General features: G+C 37.0%; 1 protein-coding gene across 1 annotated transcript in view; it reads left to right on the top strand.

Annotated features, from left to right (window-relative positions):
• Positions 1 to 2,847: 2,847 nt before the first annotated feature.
• Positions 2,848 to 19,776, top strand: part of LOC107819335 (UV-B-induced protein At3g17800, chloroplastic-like) — a 90,260-nt gene continuing 73,331 nt past the window's right edge. Inside the window, exons 1-2 of the mRNA XM_016645437.2 lie at positions 2,848 to 3,182; positions 5,403 to 5,642. Of these exons, the coding sequence (XP_016500923.2) occupies positions 2,848 to 3,182; positions 5,403 to 5,642 (575 nt within the window). The remainder of the gene's footprint in view (positions 3,183 to 5,402; positions 5,643 to 19,776) is intronic.

Below are 19,776 nucleotides of genomic sequence, written 5' to 3' on the forward strand. Positions count from 1 at the left end.
TAATCGTGCCTAAAGAATCTAACGCATATTTATTTTTGAGGAAGGCCGTGAAATTCGCTGAACGACCCTTCCCGAATTTCTAAACACATTTTTGGCTTTTACTGAAGGCCCCACAATTTTATATTTCATTGGGCGAAGCTCGTCTCATTTTATTTAAAAAAACCAACCTAAAAGCAACTATATTCTTCTATCTTTATTTGTCTCTAAAGGCCCTAATTTATTAGTTAACCAATCAATTATCATTAGAAGCAATCAAAGAGGCCCAAACTTTAGGTCTATGATTCAGCAGCCCAATGGGGTTTCAGTCTGTTGGGCCCCAGTCCGATTCACAAGATGCTCGAGCTGCAGAGCCCAAACATATGCCAACTTTCAGTTCTTAGCAATTGAGTGATCAACAATGGGTCTTATGCTATTCTGGCAGGGCTTCACGCCACTGGGCCAAAGTGAGCCCAGAAATATGGCTCAAGTTGAAACAGGCCACTATACTGATTATGAAACTAAATTGAATTCAAATGATCACCAGGCCACAGCCCTTTCGCATCGTTGGATTAACATCTATAATACACTACTTGACATTCAAACCCGTCCAGGAATATGAAGCAACAATTCGATTTTTAGGAAAAAAAAAACTGGAGACTTCTCGTCAATTTCAGAATCCTAGTGGGATTGGACAGTAGTTTCCTCACTTATGAATCAACATGCTGAGACTCAAACTTAAATCCAACATTTAAACCAACATATTCATCTATGACTATGATCTACTTGATTACATATTGAGAACATGACAATAACTAGTAGAAGTTCTATCTTGTATTGAACCGTCTGTTAATACAGGGACATGAACCAGCTAATAGGGAATTAATTACAACTAGTATGGACTTATCCTATGAAATTAATTACAACTAGTACTTAACAGGTGTATGCATCAGCTAATAAGGGACTAACTACAACTAGTAATTAACTCGAAAAATAAACTCACACGAATCTAAGACATAACAGTTTACAGTCCCATTAATACATAACCAGCTTCAGTTCAGTTATGCATTTCGAATTTGATAACAGTGTACAACCACCAAATCACGACAAACTATCTAAAACATAACAAGCTAACAGATCTACAACAGAGAATTTGCTCCAATTTTATTTCATGTTGTCAACAGGGGATGAGACATCGAAACAAGTTCAAAACGTGTACCTGGAAATCAGAATACCAAAGGAAGAAAGAGAAGTTAGCAACAGTAACAGTTCCAGGGAACCAGTGATAACCCGGCAGCAGTCAACAAACGAGTACAACAACTCAGAAAGGATTTAACAGTTCAAAAATGGATTGGAGACCAAGCAGAATCAACAAATTAACCCAAAACTATATCAAATAACCAGAAAATGAACCCAGCATATCCACACACTTAACAGATCACCACAGTCAATTCGATTTAATCAGACTTAATGCCCAGCTGACCCAAGTTACCTTCAGACCTCAAATACCAAATAGAAACAAAGTACTTCAAATAGTTTTGGATCCTAATTGAGCTTGAATTGAGTGCTGGAGTTCAAAATAGCCCAGGGAAAAGCAATGGAACAATTATTTTTTTTCGAATTTTCTATTGTTTTTTTTATTTTCTACTGGATTTTTCAAAACTAAAATCTAGAAGAGGATTTTTGAACTTCCATTGATTTGAAATTCAAATTTTAGGCTCAGATCTGCAGAGAGGGTTTTGGGGGAAATTTCTGGGGTTCCAACCTCCCTCAACAAAGCAATAAAGACTGCCTTTTATAGGCAAAACTAAGGGGAAACTTCAGATTTTCAATTGCCTATTAGTCCCCTATTTTCTAACTTATTACACAAGTTAACACCCTCATTTCCTAACTTGTTAATCAAGTTACTGCTTCTAAAAAACTGAAACTTACACCAAGGCCCCCTTCTAAAAGGCCCTAGGGTGTTCTTCTACCTCTAGAATACCTATACTACCCTTATTTTGGTTTTGAAATTACTATTCTTTAACAAAATAGCCCTTTTCCATGCCTAAACTACCCCTGAACTTAAACTAAAAGTACATTTATAACCAAACATTTTCCTAAACTCTCCATCTATCCCGATTTAAACTCTTATTGAGTCTAGCAATTGAACTCAGAATTAATGACCAAATTAAACTATCAACTATAACCAAATTCAACAAATCATGATGATTAATTAAACTGAAACTGAACTAATTAGTAATTAACCTAAACTAAAGGAACACCAGAAATTAATTCACGCAAAACTTAGTAAAACTAATTAACAAATTATCAACGTCTTAACTAAAATCAAACTAAGATCAGGAATTTGAACATATTAAAATCAAACAAACAACTAGACTTAATCACAAAAAAACCAGGACACAAGACTAGAACAATATTGACAAAAATTTAAAACGCAAATTAAAATATACATTGACCATGGAATTCACACATGCAGAAAATCAGAAAAGGAAAAAGAAATTGAAAATAAAAGAAAATACAAACAAGAACTCACTGACAACAAAGAGCTCCGGCCAGTGGTTGTTTCTCCAAATCCCCCGAAATTTCTGACCCGTAACATCCTTAACCACGTGTTTTCATAAGAAAACGCCTGGTTAGGGTTGTTAGGGTCCGAAATCATGGAGATTTTGCATTAGGGTTTTGGTCGGAAACCTTCGATTTGATATTCGAGCTGTTCCAGGTAGATTCGAGAGACATGGCTATGCGGGTTGGGTAGAGGGGGCCCAGGCGGTCACATGGTGTTAATTTGGTGGTGATTGGGTTACTTTGGGTTTTGGCCGGAGAATCTTTGATCGAGGATTCGACGAGCTAGGGCTGGATTTGAATGAAATGGGTGGTGGATTCATGACGAGGGAGAAGAGGAGGTCTCGTGGTGTTATTTTGGTGGTCGATAACATAAGTGGTGTTCGCCGGCGGTGGGATTCCGGCGAAGTAATGGGGGGTACGAGCAAGATGAGTTATGTTTTAGGGTTTGGGAATATTTCGGACATATTTATCAAGTTAACAAGAAAGCACCAGAACCGTTGGATTATGGAGAATGAAGGGCTGGGATTGATTTGCTGTGAAACGACGTCGTTTGGGTGTCTCTGGAGATGGGTCGTTTGGACCGGGTGGGGTTTGGGCCTGGGTCGGGGAAAGAAAGAGAAAAAAGATGTTGGGCCTGGGTAAATCAATTGGACATGGCCCAAATCGTGGGTAGCCCTTTATCTATTTCTTTTTGTTTTCTTTTTCCTTTTCATTTGTTTCTTTTATCTATTTTTGTATTTCATCTTGTATATTTTGTATTTTTCTGATTTTATAAAATTGCAACAAAAAAAAAGTCCTAATATATTTCAAAATTAAACTAATTAATTTCTAAAATTATTTTAAAAACTATTTCGGGACGAATTCACAATTAAACAATTTAAAAATGCAAACCTGAACTATTTTTGTTATTTTCTTCATATTTTGTTCTAAAACAAATTAACCCCTAATTAATACTAAAAATAAGAAATTAAATCCTAAATAGAAATGCAAATGCATATTTTTGTATTTTTCATATGAATTAAAATGCACAGATACAATGCAACAATTAACAGAAAAATGACACCAAAATTCACAAAAAGTTGTAAAATAATAAAGAAATTATTTTGTTTGAATTTTTGGGAATAATTTGCTTTGGGCAAAAATCACGTGCTCACACCCTGGCGTCTGGTGAGAGCTTGATAGGTGCTGCTTGGTATTTGCCACTAGCAATTGGATTCATATACACTGACAGGAGAAGGAAGCATTCACCGGACAATGTTGTAATAGCTAGTTCATTAGACTATAGCTTTTCTATCTTATTAGTAGCTAGTAGCTTCATGCAACTTCTTTTTTGGTTTGGACATCTTGTAAGCTTTGGACCCATTTTGGAATTTTATTTATATATTAGCCACTAGGCAGCCTGCCTAGTGGTATATTTGCTAAAAAAAATTATTCAAACAAATATTTAAAAACTTTGGGTGCCTATTTGATTTTAATACCAATTTTATCTACTTTAGTGGTTCTAAAATAGTAGAACCCTCTACTTCTTCTATCCCCCTATTCAAACCTTATGAGATTCCTAAAATTTTTGCTAAGGAGCTCCATATGTACCAATCTATAGATTCTTCTAAACTCTCTCATCTACATCATAGGATCCTAGAAATCGAAAAAACTTTGATTATTCCAGAAACCCCCTCTAAAAGAACCAGGGATGTCTCCTCAAAAGACTCTGGAGTACATGTTCTTAGAGTAATTTATGCTGATAAAGAAATGGATTCCCATACCGACCAATTTCATGACAATCCTTTTCTAGAAGTTTCCCTTGTTAGAGCAAACTTTTTCAACTAGCATAAACCCCAAAAACTCTATTATTCTAGAGCTATCCATCTCGATGTAGTTTTAGAAGAAAAATCCAATGTCATGCAGAACAATTACAATGCCAATAATATCTATGAATGGAACATAGATGGTTGTTTCGAATATAATATTTTATCAAAATTATGACAAATGACTATTGTAGTCACTATGTATAAAACTTCCTATCATTGTTGTAACTAGCTTACTACCCATGTTTTAGTAGCAAGATTTATAGGTCAACTCAAAGGTTAGTGGTATGCCTATCTTAGTGAAGAAGATAAACAACAAATCTTTCTAACTGGCCGAGTTGATTCAACAGGAGAACCAATCTTTAAAGATGGCTAACCCATTCTTGACTCTACCAATACCCTTATTTACACCATTATAAAGACATTCATAGGAAGTCCAGGTATCTTATTATAAAAATCCTCTGAGATACTCAACAATCTCAAATGTAAAACCCTTTCCGATTTTAGGTGGTATAAGGATTATTTTCTCACCAGAATCTATGAAAGACCAGATGGTAACCTCTCATATTGGAAAAGAAAAATTCCTAGATAGTATACCTAAATCCCTCAATGATTTAGTGAAAGAAGAACTCCAAGATTAATACACTAGTGGTATTATTCCTTATGAACAAATATCATATGGCCAACTTACTAGACTTATCCAACAGGTTACTCTCAAAATCTGTCGCCAAGATAAGTTCTTAAGACAGTTAGCCAAAGATAGAGTACAAACTCATAGAGATTTAGGTAGCTTCTACGAATAATTTGGACTACCGCCTATGTCAATAAGTCTCTCAAACAACGAACAACCAGACATATCTCATAACCTGTATATTCAACACCTAAACGCAGACATTTCGCATCCAAGTTTAGGAAACCTTCCTTTGATAAACCCAAAGCATTTCCTAACAAATATAAGGAATCAACTTTCCCATGTTACAACCAAGGCAAATGTTTTAAGTGCCAAAGACCATGATATATTGTCAAATACTGCAAAATTTTCAAAAATGTTAGAAATATCGATTTAGATGAGTCTATCCTCAATCAGATTGAACAACTCGTGCTAGAAGATAGTGATGCTTCTATTGCTGACGATGAACCTGAACATCAATTCAAAGACGATAACATAGATTCATGTTATTCCCAATCAGAACAAGAAGAACAAAATAGTCAACCTGAAATCAATGTTCTCTCTAAAGAACAAGATCTTCTTCTCAAAGTTATAAGCAATCTCCAAGATTCAGATCAAAAGAGGTATTATCTTGAACAATTTAAAGAAACACTAGATAAGCCTTCCACGACTTCCTCAAATATTTTCATCAAACATTCTCAGGTAGTAAAAATGTAGAACATATCAAAAACCTAAAGAGATAGCTGTCCAGGATCTTCAATCTGAGATAACACTCCTCAAGGAAGAAATTCAAAAAATTAAGGCTAGACAAGAGCTAAATTATCTTATTCTCCAAAAGCTCCATACCAAATGTGAAGAATCCAAACAACTAAAACCAAGAAAGTTGACCAAGAAGTTTTTATCAACCACCTCTCCAGTATTTCCATACGAAAATAGCATATGAGAGTTACCCTAATTATTAGTAAATACTTTACCTTAGATATCGTTTCCTTATTTGATATAGGTGCAGATCTCAACTGCATACAAGACAGACTCATTCCAACCAAATTATTTGAAAAAAATCAAAAAAGGCCTTAGAGTTGCTAATGGCGGAAAACTAGGAGTCAGCTTCAAACTCTCCAATGTTAAGTTAGAACCTCTCTAAAAAATTCATGTTTGTAAGTCTCAAGTTCCTTTATATTAGTAAAAGACCTTACTAATCTAGTTATATTGGGTACTCCCTTGATCGAGGACCTCATGCCTTTTATTTAATAAAGAAAGGGATTCTAATCGAATGTATAGGAAGTAAAACTCTTCTTTCCTTGGATAAACCTTTTATTACAAAGATCTTATCTACCACAAAAAGTAAGGAAGCGCAGATCAATCTCAAGGAAGAAGTAGCATGCCATAGGTTATAACAACAACTTCAAGATTATTCTCTCCAATTCAAAACAAGAACTTTAGAGACCAAAATTCAGGAAGAACTTTGTGCCGATTTACCTATAGCCTTCCAGAATCGCAAGAAATACACTGTTAGGTTTCCTTATGAACCTGACTTTGATGAAAAAATCTGTAATGATCCAACCCATTTTTTGAGCTCTAGCGCATTGTTTGGCGGTTTGAGGGGTGCTCTTCGCGATCGCGGTGGTCTGGGTGGCGATCACAAAGAACAAAGAGCATTCTAGGGCTTTGTGAATCGTGATCACGGAGGGAAGGCCGCAATCACGTAGAAGGATTTTCTACTGTCAGTAGTCTGGCTGGGGGAGCTTTTTATCTTGTAATATATAAGAAATTTGGGAATGATCTAAAAACCAAAGTTGTAACCTTTTGAATCTAGTTTTTAAAAACTAAAACCGTTTGTCATTTGGAATTTTGTATAAAAGTTATGACCATTATACTGAAGGGTGTCTGTGAAGAAGAAAACATAATTTGTACATCGTGATTGCGGGATTTTGGCCGCGATTGCGATGAAGGAAATGATGTTGGAACTTTTGTTAACCGTAATCTCATGGCTAATAACTACCATCACTAAGAAGGAGGCCTGGTAGGTGTATTAAATATCTAATTTCGGTATTTTGAGCTCATTTCTTCACTTTTAAGTTCTTGGAGTTCATGTGGGGCGATTTGAGGTGATTCTTGAAGATCATTTTCACCATATATCATAAGGAAAGTTATTCTTACTTTTTTGGAGTTAAATACATGGGTTATATATGAATTTTAACATGGAATTTGATAGAAATTATGGAATTTTTAGAAGAAAACTTAAAAATGCTATTTTCGCATTTTGACCATGAAATTGGACATGGAATTAGGAATAAATTATATGTTTGAGTTGGTGGTATTATGGGTAATCTTTATCTTCAAAAAAGTTTTGAATTTGGGCACGTGGGTCCGGGGGTTGACTTTGTTGACTTTTCGAGCGTAGTTTGGAATTGTTATGAATTGTTAAATTATGAGTATTGAAGTATATTTTTATCGGTTTGGACGTTGTTTGACTAGTTTTGGATCGATGAGTATCGCTTTGGGGGTGTTAGAGAGACGTTGGAGCCGGTTATGGAACTTCGGACCGAGATAAGTCTCATGTTTAACCTTGTGAGGGGGAATTTACCCCATAGGTGTTATACTTATTACATGATACATGTTATGGGAGCAATGCACACATGAAGTGACGAGTGTCCGTGCGTATGCTAGAGTTCCTTATTCTTTCTGGGTAGAATTAGATTCACGCCATGCTTTAATCGTACTAATTCAGTTACTCTTGCCTATTTAATTACTTTAATTCACATTATGACTCGAGACTAGGCTCGCTATTTTAGATATTTAATGAGCTACTTGATTAGCCGTAAGAATTGTACTTCTCTTTTGGATTCCTCCCGCGTTGTGCGTATTTATCGAAAAGTTTCTCTTGAATTTCGTAACTCACACATATATTCGTGAGTGGGGTTATAGACCCGTAAAAGCTTCACACTCTTATGGGGTCGGCCCGTTCGCCTCGACAGGAAATTGTAACACACTCTTATGGGATCGGGCCATTCGCCTTGGCAGTATCACATATCATATTCTTATGGGTTTGGGGTGTTCACCTCGGCAAAATTATGTATCACACTCTTATGGGATCGGGCCGCTCGCCTCGGTAGAATCGTGCAAAATACTTGATAAAGAGTCCACGTACTCATGAGTTTCCTGACTTGAGATGTGACCATTGATTTGGTATTGACCATTACGTATTCCATTTGAGGAGGTATCCGTTAATTGATGACTTTTGTGTTCATTGTTCAGCTGAAGACTCTATTATTTGCTTATATCTGTACTTACTGTTTACTTACCATGTTTCATACTTGTCTACTTTTTATATTTGATTTCCTGGACCACTAGTAAGTGCGAATGTCGGCCCCTCGTCACTACCTCTTCGGGGTTAGGCTAGATTCTTTTTGGGTACGCGTTGATTTACGTGCTCATGCTGTACTTCTGCACTAAAGGTGCAAGATCTGACAGGTTTATTTTGTTGCCATTTGGGCGCGTAGGTGAGATTTTGAGGGGACATGATGGTGAGCTGCATTCCATGCTATGATTCATAGCACACAACATTTCCATCATAATTATTTTCTTTATCCTATCTATCTTGTATTCTAGGTAGATGTTATATTATTATTATTGTACTTCCTAGTAGATGCTCATGCACTTGTGACATCGGGTTTTGGGGTGTTTTAGAATTTGTTTATGGTTTGCTTTACATTGACACCCTATTACTTTATATTGTAATTAAATTGTACGTATCTACAATTTTTTTAATGCATTGATCTCTCTCTATCTAATATGATTCATGATTTCAAAAATAATAAAATGAATAATTAAGTTGGTAGTTCACCGTTGGCTTGCCTAACAGCAACGCTGGGCGCCATCACAACCTATATTGAGATTTGGGTCGTGATAGCTTGGTACCAGAGCACTAGGTTCCCTTAGGTCTAATGAGTCATGAGCATGTCTAGTAGAGTTTTGCGGATTGGTATAGAGAGAGGCTACATGGTTGTTGGGAGAGCTTCCTTTCCTTGATTCCTCATCGTGCTATTTGATTTCGTTGAAGCTTATGCCTTCGGTTCCTTCCTACTTATTCGTACGCGATATCAGGCATTTTTATCAGTTGGGCACCAACGAGTTAAGAAGATGCTACAGATGTGGTGCATGATGCTTTTCCCTGCGAATGCAGGCAGACCATTATCGTCGCCTTTGGGTGATGTTAATGAATGAAGGGATTCTTACAACTAGCGGATCAGTATGGACTCAGGGAGATTAATTGATTTCATGATGGATGTAACTATAGCAATGATGTTGGAGGAGGTCGATATGAGGTTACACAGGTGGGCTATCTCATGCGAGCAGGTTAGTGGTTGCGTGATTTTGAGGAGGTTCCTACGAAGAGTTCTACTTTTTTCTCAACATGGGAAGCATGTATTGCGATGCAAGCTTGGTTCGCTTGAAGAATACGGTATGAACCATAGGAGGTTGAACGTGCGATGGTGGTTTGGGGTGCGTTATGATTGGTGCAACAAGAGCTCGTGAGAAGTTGGCCGAGTAACGGTGCAGGATCATGATAACTGGGAAGAAGAAGTCATTGTGGGGTATGAATCTATGTGATTGTAGCGTGAAGCTAAGTAGGGGAGCCCACCGTCTACGATTGAGTCACGTGGTTGTGTGCCTATGCAGTTTCTGGTCATCAGTGATTGGTGGATTAGTTATGACCAAGAGAAGAAAAAACACCAAGGGTATTTTGGGCAAGGAATTTGGCGTATATGTGCTACATTTCACCTTATCGATTCATGTGCAGATGTTGGGGATGACTCAAAATTTATGCTTCTTGTGGATGTGATGTGCAAGGAAAAGAATTCATCCGGTTGCTTCTTTGGAAGTGTTCATGTGCTAGAAGAGTACTAGAGTTTGGTCATATATTCGGGACCAGGTCAAAGTGGGTGACTCTCAACAATGGTTCTAGTGGGTTCAATAATTAAAGTGCGGTGTTTAAGGATTTTGGATTCGTTATGTGGCTGAGGACTAGGTTTTGCAGCAGAGTGTGAAGAATACTTGAGGAATTTCTATGTTATCATCGGGGTCTACGGTGCAGTGTTAGAGAAATGGGAGAAACAACTTCGAATTTGCAGAAGGGCTTCCAAACGGGTGTATCAATGGGAGATAGTATTGAGGGCATGAGGATGGTATGCGATGGATGATGGGTTGAGATGATGTGGTTTTATGATTTGGGTCACTCGGGATGAGTGTAGTTTGGGGTCTGTTATGTGTTTGAATAGAACTATTAGTTCAAAGGCAAGTCAAGAGTAAATTGGGAGTAATAGAGTTAGTTAGTAATGGTTTGAATCGGCAAGGTTGTGGAAATGATCAGTTTCTTCTGTGTGGTAAGGCTATACTAGTGGTTCGTGGCTGTGTGTGCAAGCTTGACAGCTACTGTGGTTCGATAGATTTGGAGGTATTTGATTTTGATGGTTTAGTTATGTGTGAATGGATCCCGGAAGAGTTATGGCGGTGTAGACCATGACTTGAGGTTTGCATTTTTTGTGGTTATGATAAGTTGGTTATGGGTGGCGATTCTTCTTCTGAGATGAGTTAAGTGAAAGGTTTTGAGCCGATGAAGTGTTAACTCTACTAATGGTTTAGGAGATTATGATGAAATTCTTGTACTCTCGAGTAGCAATATGATATGTGCAGTGAGCATTATGGAGATTGGAAGTTGGGGATCAGGGTTGCAGTTCAATTTTGATAAGAATGTCATGAGCTCGGAAGGGTGGGGAGGGGGGGGGGATTTCAGATACTCAGAGTACATTGGCGCTATCTTAGTGTTGCCTGAGAACGATGTTCTGTGTAAGAGGCATGGTGTATTGATTTGTGGATTCTTGATTTGCATTACAGAATTTGTACGGTTAGTGGTATGAGGTTGTGGAGTGACTCCAATGGGATGATTGCATAAGGGTGACGTGTTAGCCATTTATGTGGTAGAGATTGAAATTAGGTATGGAGATTCTAGTACTGTCGCTGATGGGAGAGTTTATGTCTGAGAGGCGCTCTATTTCTCTAGTTATGGACTGTGGAGGTTTATTCCTATTTTTACGGTTGATCGTATATGTCATGGATATGGCCATTATGGATCTTTGGGAGGTTATAGACCCATTTGGAGATGATTAGAATTGGCTTGAGGTCCATTGGTAGGCCTAATGTGGATGTATATTTTTACCAGATCAGATATGCTTATTCGGCATGGCATTGCTTATGGATGGGTCTTCAGGCGTAGTGGATGGTATTCCTGGCATCGTCTATTTAAAATGCTACTCCTTTATGCCACGTGTGTATTGAGACGACTTGATTATTCACACGTGTGTTGTGATCCTGTGTAGCTTGTCGTTTATTGCACCTTAGTCGAGCTCGAGTTTTGTCGCGCATGGCTCTATCTGTCTCTCCAAGGTTATATTTATGCACTTGGCATGCTCGTGGTCGATATTCGGGCATTTCGTGAGTTTTAGCATTATGGCTTGATGGGTATTTCCCTACCCATGGTTATGTGTGGATCGGGTGGCACGCTGCCATGGGTATCATGTATGGATCGGGTTGCACGCCGAAACAGTGAGATGTTGAGTACGATTTCTTCTACCTATTTTGTGTGCCTTGTTTCTCATCTATGATATAGGCTCATAGCATCTTTTTGGCCATTTTATTTGTTACGCGAGATGGTAGTTCTTTGCCACAATTCATTCTTCCTTATAAGTCATATTTGATTTGTAGTTTATTGGTGCATTGATGTTGTCGTAGGAGATTGTGGGTGGTTTTTGATGTGGCTTGTCAGTCGAGTAGCTTGTACTGAGTGAGACGAGATGGTTGGACCTGGAGTTAGTGCGATTAGATTTATATAAGGTATATTAGAGGAAAAATATCACTATTCAGTTCAGAAGGAAGCAAGGGCTCTCGTTGAGCGGAGAAATTCCATGGATTTTTTAATTTTAGGGGTGGTTATGAGATTCTATACGTCTCTTTCATCGTCGCAGTATTGCGAGGATTGGAGTAGGGCTTATATGTGCTATGAGGTGTACTATAGGCATCATGTTAGTGGGTTTGCAGCTTCTACGGTTGGAGGATGTTATTATGGGCATACGAATTATGCGGTTCATTGTGTGGTTTCAGCATGGGTGCATGATCATATTTGGTACAACGAGTTGAGATTGATACGGTATTCGTATACTAGATTTAGGTCTCGTAGAGAATTCCGGGTATTGGAATTTGGTTCTAAGGCGGGTGGGCTAAGGTAGAAGGAAGGATCTTCAGTCTGGCTCGAGCTAATATGCCCATAGGGGTTGTGGTGGCATGGGTAGGTGCATGATGTGTTAAATAGTGCTTTGGGGCAACTCCGGAACGGTTCTTGGCACGTTCGAGGACAAACTTATGTTAAAGTGGGGGAGAATGTAACGTCTCGACCGGTCATTTTGAACTTTACCACGTCGTTCGGCAGTTTGAAGCCTTGAGTAGCTTCACTTAATGTATTATGACTTGTACGCGTGGTCGGTTTTGATATTCGGGAAGTTTGGAGTTGATTAGGAAAGAAAATTCTCAATCTGGAAGCTTTAAGTTGAAAGAGTTGGCCAAGATTTGACTTTTGAGTAAACGACCTAGAAATTGGGATTTGAAGATTCTAATAGGTTCGTATAATGATTTTGGACTTGGGCGTATGTTCGGGTTAAGAATCGGATAGTCCGGGAGCATTTCGGCGCTTATTGTGGAAAGCTAGCATTTTGGAAGTTTTCGGATTTCCTAAGTTTGAGTTGAAGTGGACTTTGGTGTTATTGATGTCCGTTTGGGATTTCGAGCCTTGGAACAGGTTTGTATTGTGATTTGTGACTTGTACACAAAATTTGGCATCATTCCGAAATGTTTAAGTGTGTTTTGGACGCGTTCGTTGAAGGATGAAGGTTTGAAAGTTAAGAGAGTTTAAGAAAGATTGAGCTTGATCTTTAATTCTTGGGTCGATGTTGTAATTTATGTTTCGAGCCTTTGAACAAGTTTACATAGGATGTATAAACTTGTTAGAATGATTGGACGGGGTTTCTCGGACCTCAGGTGTGTTTTGGGGTGGTTTGGGACCACTTTTAGACTATTTTGAACTGCTGTTATTTGATGCCAGGGGTGCTCTTCGCGATCGTGGTGGTCTGGGTCGCGATTGCGGTGGTCTGGGTCGCGATCGCGAAGAGCAAAGTGTATTCCAGGCCTTTATGAATCGCGATTGCGGAGGGAAGGCCGTGATCGCATAGAAGGATTTTTTGTTGTTAGTAGTCCGACTTCGGGAGCTTATGTCTTGCAATCGATAAGGAATTTGGGGATGATCCCAAAATAAAAGTTGTAGCCCTTTGAATCTAGTTTTCATATAATCAAACCATTTGTAATTTGGAATTTGGTACAAATAGTTATGATCATTATAGTAAAGGGTGTCTATGAAGAAGAAAACACAATTTGTACATCGCGATCACGAGATTTTGTTCGCGATCATGATGAAGGAAATGATGCTGGACCTTTTGTTAACCGTGATCGCATGGCTAATGACTGCGATCGCTAAAAGGAGGCATGGCAGTGGAATTAAAGATCTAATTTCGGCATTTTGAGCTCATTCCTTCACTTATAAGTTCTTGGAGCTCATGTGGGGCGATTTGGGGTGATTCTTGAAGATCATTTTCGACATATATCATAAGGTAAGTTATTCTTACTTGTGTCGAGTTAAATACATGGGTTATATATGGATTTTAACATGAAATTTGATAGAAATTATAGAATTTGTGGAAGAAAATTAAAAATGGTATTTTCGGATTTTGACCACAAAATTTGATATGGAATTAGGAATAAATTATATATTTGAGTTTGCGGTGTTATGGGTAATTTTTATCTTCAAAATATTATGGAATCCGGGCGCATGGGCCCGGGGGTTGACTTTGTTGACTTTTCGAGCGGAGTTGTGAATTGTTAAATTATGATTATTGGAGTATTTTGTTTATTAGTTTGCACGTTGTTTGACTAGTTTCGGATCGATGGGTATCGATTTGGGATGTTAAAGAGGCATTGGAGCTGATTATGGAACTTCAGAGTGAGGTAACTCTGCTGTCTAATCTTGTGCAGGGGAATTTACCCCATAGATGTTAGACTAATTACATGCTACATATTATGGGAGCTACATACGTATGAGGTGATGAGTGTTCGTGCGTATGCTAGAGGTCCTGATTATGTCCGAGTAGACTTAGATTCACGTTACGCTTTAATTGTACTAATTGAGTTATTCTTGCCTGTTTAATTACTTTAATTCACATTATGACCTGAGACTAGACTCACAATTTTAGATATTTGACGAGCTACTTGATTAGCTGTAAGAATTGTATTTTTCTTTTGGATTTTTCCCGCGTTGTGCGTAATCATCAGAAAGTTTCTCTTGAATTCCATAACTCACACGTATATTTGTGAGTGGGTTCATAGACCTGTAAAAGCTTCACACTCTTATGGGATCGGCCCGTTCGCCTCGACAGGATATTGTAACACACTCTTACGGGATCGGGTCGTTCTCCTCGGCAGTATTGTAACACACTCTTATGGGATCGGGTCGTTCACCTCGGCAGGATTATGTATCACACTCTTATGGGATCGGGCCGTTTGCCTTGGCAGATATTTGAAACACTCATATGGGATCGGGCCGCTTGCCTCGGCAGAATCGTGTAAAATACCTGATAAGGAGTCTGCGTACTCGTAAGTTTCCTGACTTGAGATGTGACCTTTGATTTGGTATTGACCATTACATATTCCATTTGAGGAGGTATCCGATAATTAAGGACTTTTGTTTTTATTGTTCAACTGTAGATCGTATTATTTGCCTATATTTGTACTCATTGTTTACTTACCATGTTTCATACTTGTCTACTTTATTATATTTGATTTACTGTACCACTAGTAAGTGTCAATATCGACTCCTCGTAACTACCTCTTCGGGGCTAGGCTAGATACTTACTGGGTACACGTTGATTTACATACTCATGCTGCACTTCTGCACTAAATGTGCAGGATCTTACAGGTTCATTTGGTGGTCATTTGGGCACGTAGGCGCAGTTGCTGAGGGAACTTTATGGTGATCTGCATTCCATATAGATCTTGAGGGGACTTTATGGTGAGCTGCATTCCATGTAGACTTATGCTGAGGGGACTTTATGGCGAGCACAACGTTTCCATCATAATTATTTACTTTATCTTGTGTATCTTATATTCAAGACATATGTTGTATTGTTATTGTACTTCTTAGTAGATGCTCATGCACTTGTGACACTCGATTTTGGGGTATTCTAGAATTTATTTATGGTTTGCTTTACATTGACACACTATTACTTTATATTGTAATTATATTGTATGTATCAACGATTTTTTTAATGCATTGATCTCTCTATCTAATAAGACTCATGATTTAAAAAATAATAAAATAAATAATTAAGTTAGTAGTTCATCGTTAGCTAGCCTAACGGCGATGTTGGGTGCCATCACAACCTATATTGAGATTTGGGTCGTGACAAAATCATCCCCAAAAAAGCTCGTCCTATCCAGATGAATTACGAGCTGACCACTCATTGTCATAAAAAAATCAATGGCCTTCTTGATAGACGCATCATATATCCAAGCGAATCCCCTTTGAGTTGTGCTGCCTTTTACGTTAATAATAACTTAGAAATTGAACGAGGTGTCCCTCAATAAGTCATCAATGATAAACCTTTGAATAAATAACTCTGCTGAATTAGGTATCCTTTTCCAAACAAAAAAAATTTACTTCAGCGGCTTTATGCTGCAACTATCTTTTCAAAATTTGATTTAAAATTAAAATTTTGGCAAATTCAAATAGATCCCAAGAATCGGTATAAAACTGCTTTTATTGTACCATTTGGACAATATGAATATAATGTAATGTCATTTGGTTTAAAAAATGCTCCTTCTGAATCTCAAAAGATAATGAATGACATTTTAAGTCCTTTTTCAAAATTTATTATTGTTTATATTAATGACGTTTTAATATTTTCTACTAGCATAGATCAACATTTTAAATATCTAAAGATTTTCTTTAATGTTATTAAAAAGATGGATTAGTTTTATCAAAATTTAAATACAGTCTTTTCCAAATCACATCTGATTTCTTGGATACAATATCCAACAAGGAAACCTTTTCCCTATTCAAAGGTCCATACAATTCGCCAATAAATTTTCTGACCAAATCTTAGATAAAACCCTTCTTCAAAATTTTTAGGATGTACTAATATGTGTCAAATTTCATTCCAAATCTTAGAAATTTTCTAAAACCTCTCCATGATAGGTTGAAAAAACCTTCACCTCCGTGGACTTCTGTCCACACCAATATTATCAAAGAAATAAAATTGAAAGTCACAGACCTTTCTTACTTGTCTCTCCCTGATCCTTATACATTCAAATAGTTAAAACGGATGCATGCATTAGTTATGGTGGTATTTTAAAGGAGAAAAAAGATGGCAAGGAGCATATTGATGCATTTGCATCAAAGCATCGGAATAATTCTCAACAAAATTATCCTATAATTAATTTTTGTAGCAGCTGTTTTATGCATTTCTAAATTTCAAGTCGATTTACTAAATCAATTTTTTTTGTTAAGAACTGATTGTAAAGCTGATCTGTTTTGCAAAAAGATGTGCAAAATCTTACTTCTAAACATATATTTGCTAGATGGCAAGCTATTTTATCTATTTTTAAATTCGATATAAATCATATCAAAGGGAGATCAAACTCTATTCCAAATTTTCTTACCCGATAATTCTTGCAGGGAAGATAAAATGCCTAGGAAAAAGAAGACAGAGCTTTCAGATTCTCAAATTCCTGCTCTTCTTCTGCGAAATGAAGATATAACTGAAGTTGTACCCAAATAGTCCCAAATAGATGTTCTAACCGAATAACAAGCCATTTCAATTGCCTCCAAGCAACCCTCAAAAGACACAACTAGACAAAGCCAACCAAAATACAAAAAAATCATCAGACTACGCCATGATCGGAGTTCCCCAAACTTATCTCATAGAAAACTCAGAACCCATTCTAATTTCTAATCTAAATAAATGGGCAGATTTAGTTGAGGAAGAAGAATCTCAACAAGTTCAATCTCAACTTGCCCAGATCATGTCTTCTCCTCGGTCAGATGAATAATTTATGTATTGGCGCCAACTCTTGGGATTCAAAGATTCAATGACCTTTATAGAAAACAAGTGGGAGATTAACATTAGTTATATTAAAATTATTATTCATATATTGCGTCATGAATCCACACATATTCTTCCAGTCTTGTGGAAGCCACACATATTCTTCCAGTCTTGTGGAAGCCTAGAGCCACACAGCCTCCTCACATCCTATGGTTGCTAAAAGCACCACACAAAAATTAGTGGAGGCTAAGAGCCTCATTGCATGCACTGGGTATTTATCCAATATCCTATAAAATACAAGCACAGTGCATTCGTCACCTAATCATGCACTTTTTTCACCAGTTCTAAAATCCATTTCTTCAAGCAAAGGTTCCTCCACCAAGGAACCCACATACATTAAGAATGAAAGTGTCTACCCACTTATCTAAATTGAACTAGAATTTTGTCATCCCAACCCTCAAGAGGTAGCTAAGCAAATACTTAGACATTCAGCCAATTTCAGACAAAAGAGTCCTATTTATACCCAAAAATATTATGAGTTCATTCTCACCGACACTAGATCCTGATTATTCAAATCCTACAAAGATAAGCAGACCTAGTTGTCATACATACTACAGTGTGGATTAACAAAATAATCTCACCAAAAGAATGGAGCACACATCCAGCAAAATACAAAAGGCTTTTTTAGCTTTTTGATCCACAAGTTTATAATTATTTTACTATCAGGCGGCATGGATGAATACTTTCACCTTCCAAAACCAACTCGGAAAACATTCATGATTTATTTTTTGGGGTAAACAATTAGCCTCTAAATTCTTAGTGGTTTATGCATCAGTGGTAGCATGTGTATGGTCATAAGGTTCAAGTTCTCCCTTCACCAGTAAAAGAAAGATATGACTATTATTGCCACAGGTTTTCCATTGAGCAACAAATAACCATACTCCTCCAATATTTTCATAGATTTTACATCCCATGGATCTACTCCCAGAAATATTTCTTCAACAAACCAGAAATGCACAAAGGACTGTTGTGGTTAGCCCTCTAAGGCCACTGCAAGTGGTATAAAAATTGAGATCCATATGAAACCTATGTTCCAGCAATAAAAAAGTGAGTTTTAGCCAATCCATAATATCTAGCTCTAACAATTTCTGTCCAAATTTTATTCTTACAACAAAAATCTATTGCAATAGAAAGCTAGATTTTATCCGGTAAATGAATAAAATTCTTCAACAAAACAAGACACAAATTCCAAGTCAACAATGTAGAGCATCTTCATATGAAAATCATCATCACCATCAGAAGACCCTGATATAATTTTTTAGGAAAATAATCAAAGATTATATCAACATAACAACATATTGACATCACCACAACTGACATTATCCATGACATCAACAAACATTTACTCCTGGTGACATCATCCATGACATTAGAAAGCGAAGCCCCTAAAAGATTAAGGGAAGAATTAAGGAGAACTAAGGACAGGAAGTAAGTGAAAACAATATAATTAAACCTGCAGAAGATATGGTTAGAGTGCAATAATTAAGTTAGGCGGCAGAGCCTACCATATAAATAAAATATAACAAAATAAATTAGGTGGATTAGCCAACCATAATGCAAGAGTAATTTATAAATATAAACTTGATTAAAAATTATTATTCAAATTGAAAAATAGATTATGTAAGTACAATACTTATAATAGTAAGCTAGAGGGAGTAAGCTCTAACCAAGATAGTATTTTCAAATGTCATGGATGATGTCATCAGGAGTAAATGCTTGTTGATGTCATGGATGATGTAAGTTGTGGTGATGTCAATATGTTGTCATGCTGATGTAATCTCTGATTATTTTCCTAGAAAATCATATCGGAGTCTTCTTTTTCTGATGATGATTTTCCAGATGAAGATGCTCAACATTGTTTGTGTCTTGATTTGTTGAAGAATTTTTTTCCACATGCTGGAAAACTCTAGCTTGTTACTGGAGCTAGCTAGTTGTGCAGCTGTAATAGATTTTTATTTTTGTAAAAGTAAAATTTGGCAGCATCTGTTAGAGCTAGATATTGTAAATTGTCTAAACATCAATTTTTTTATTACTAAAACATATACTTTAGATGGATCCCAATTTTTATATCACTTGCAGTGGCCTTGGAGGACTAACCATGATAGTCATTTGTGTCCTTCTAGTTTGTCAAAGGAAAATTTTGGGAGTAGATCCGTGGAATATGAAATCTATAGAAAAATTAGAGGAGCATGGTTATTTGTTTCTCACTAGTGAATCTGTATTAAAAATAGTCATATCCTTATTTTTACTAGTGAAGCGAGAACTTCATTATGACCATAAGCAGGCCACCACTGATGTATAAACTACTGAGAAAATTCAGAGGCTAATTGTTTACCCCAAAGGATAAATTACGAATGTTTTTTGAGTTAGTTTTGGAAGGTGAAAGCATTCACCATGCTGCCTGATAGTCATAATAATTATAAATTTGTGGATCAAAAGGCTGAAAAAAGTGTATTGTTATTTGTTGGATGTGTGCCCATTCATTTGGTGAGAT

Source organism: Nicotiana tabacum, chromosome 1, assembly GCF_000715075.1.
Source record: "Nicotiana tabacum cultivar K326 chromosome 1, ASM71507v2, whole genome shotgun sequence".
NCBI classification, from domain to species: Eukaryota; Viridiplantae; Streptophyta; class Magnoliopsida; order Solanales; family Solanaceae; genus Nicotiana; species Nicotiana tabacum.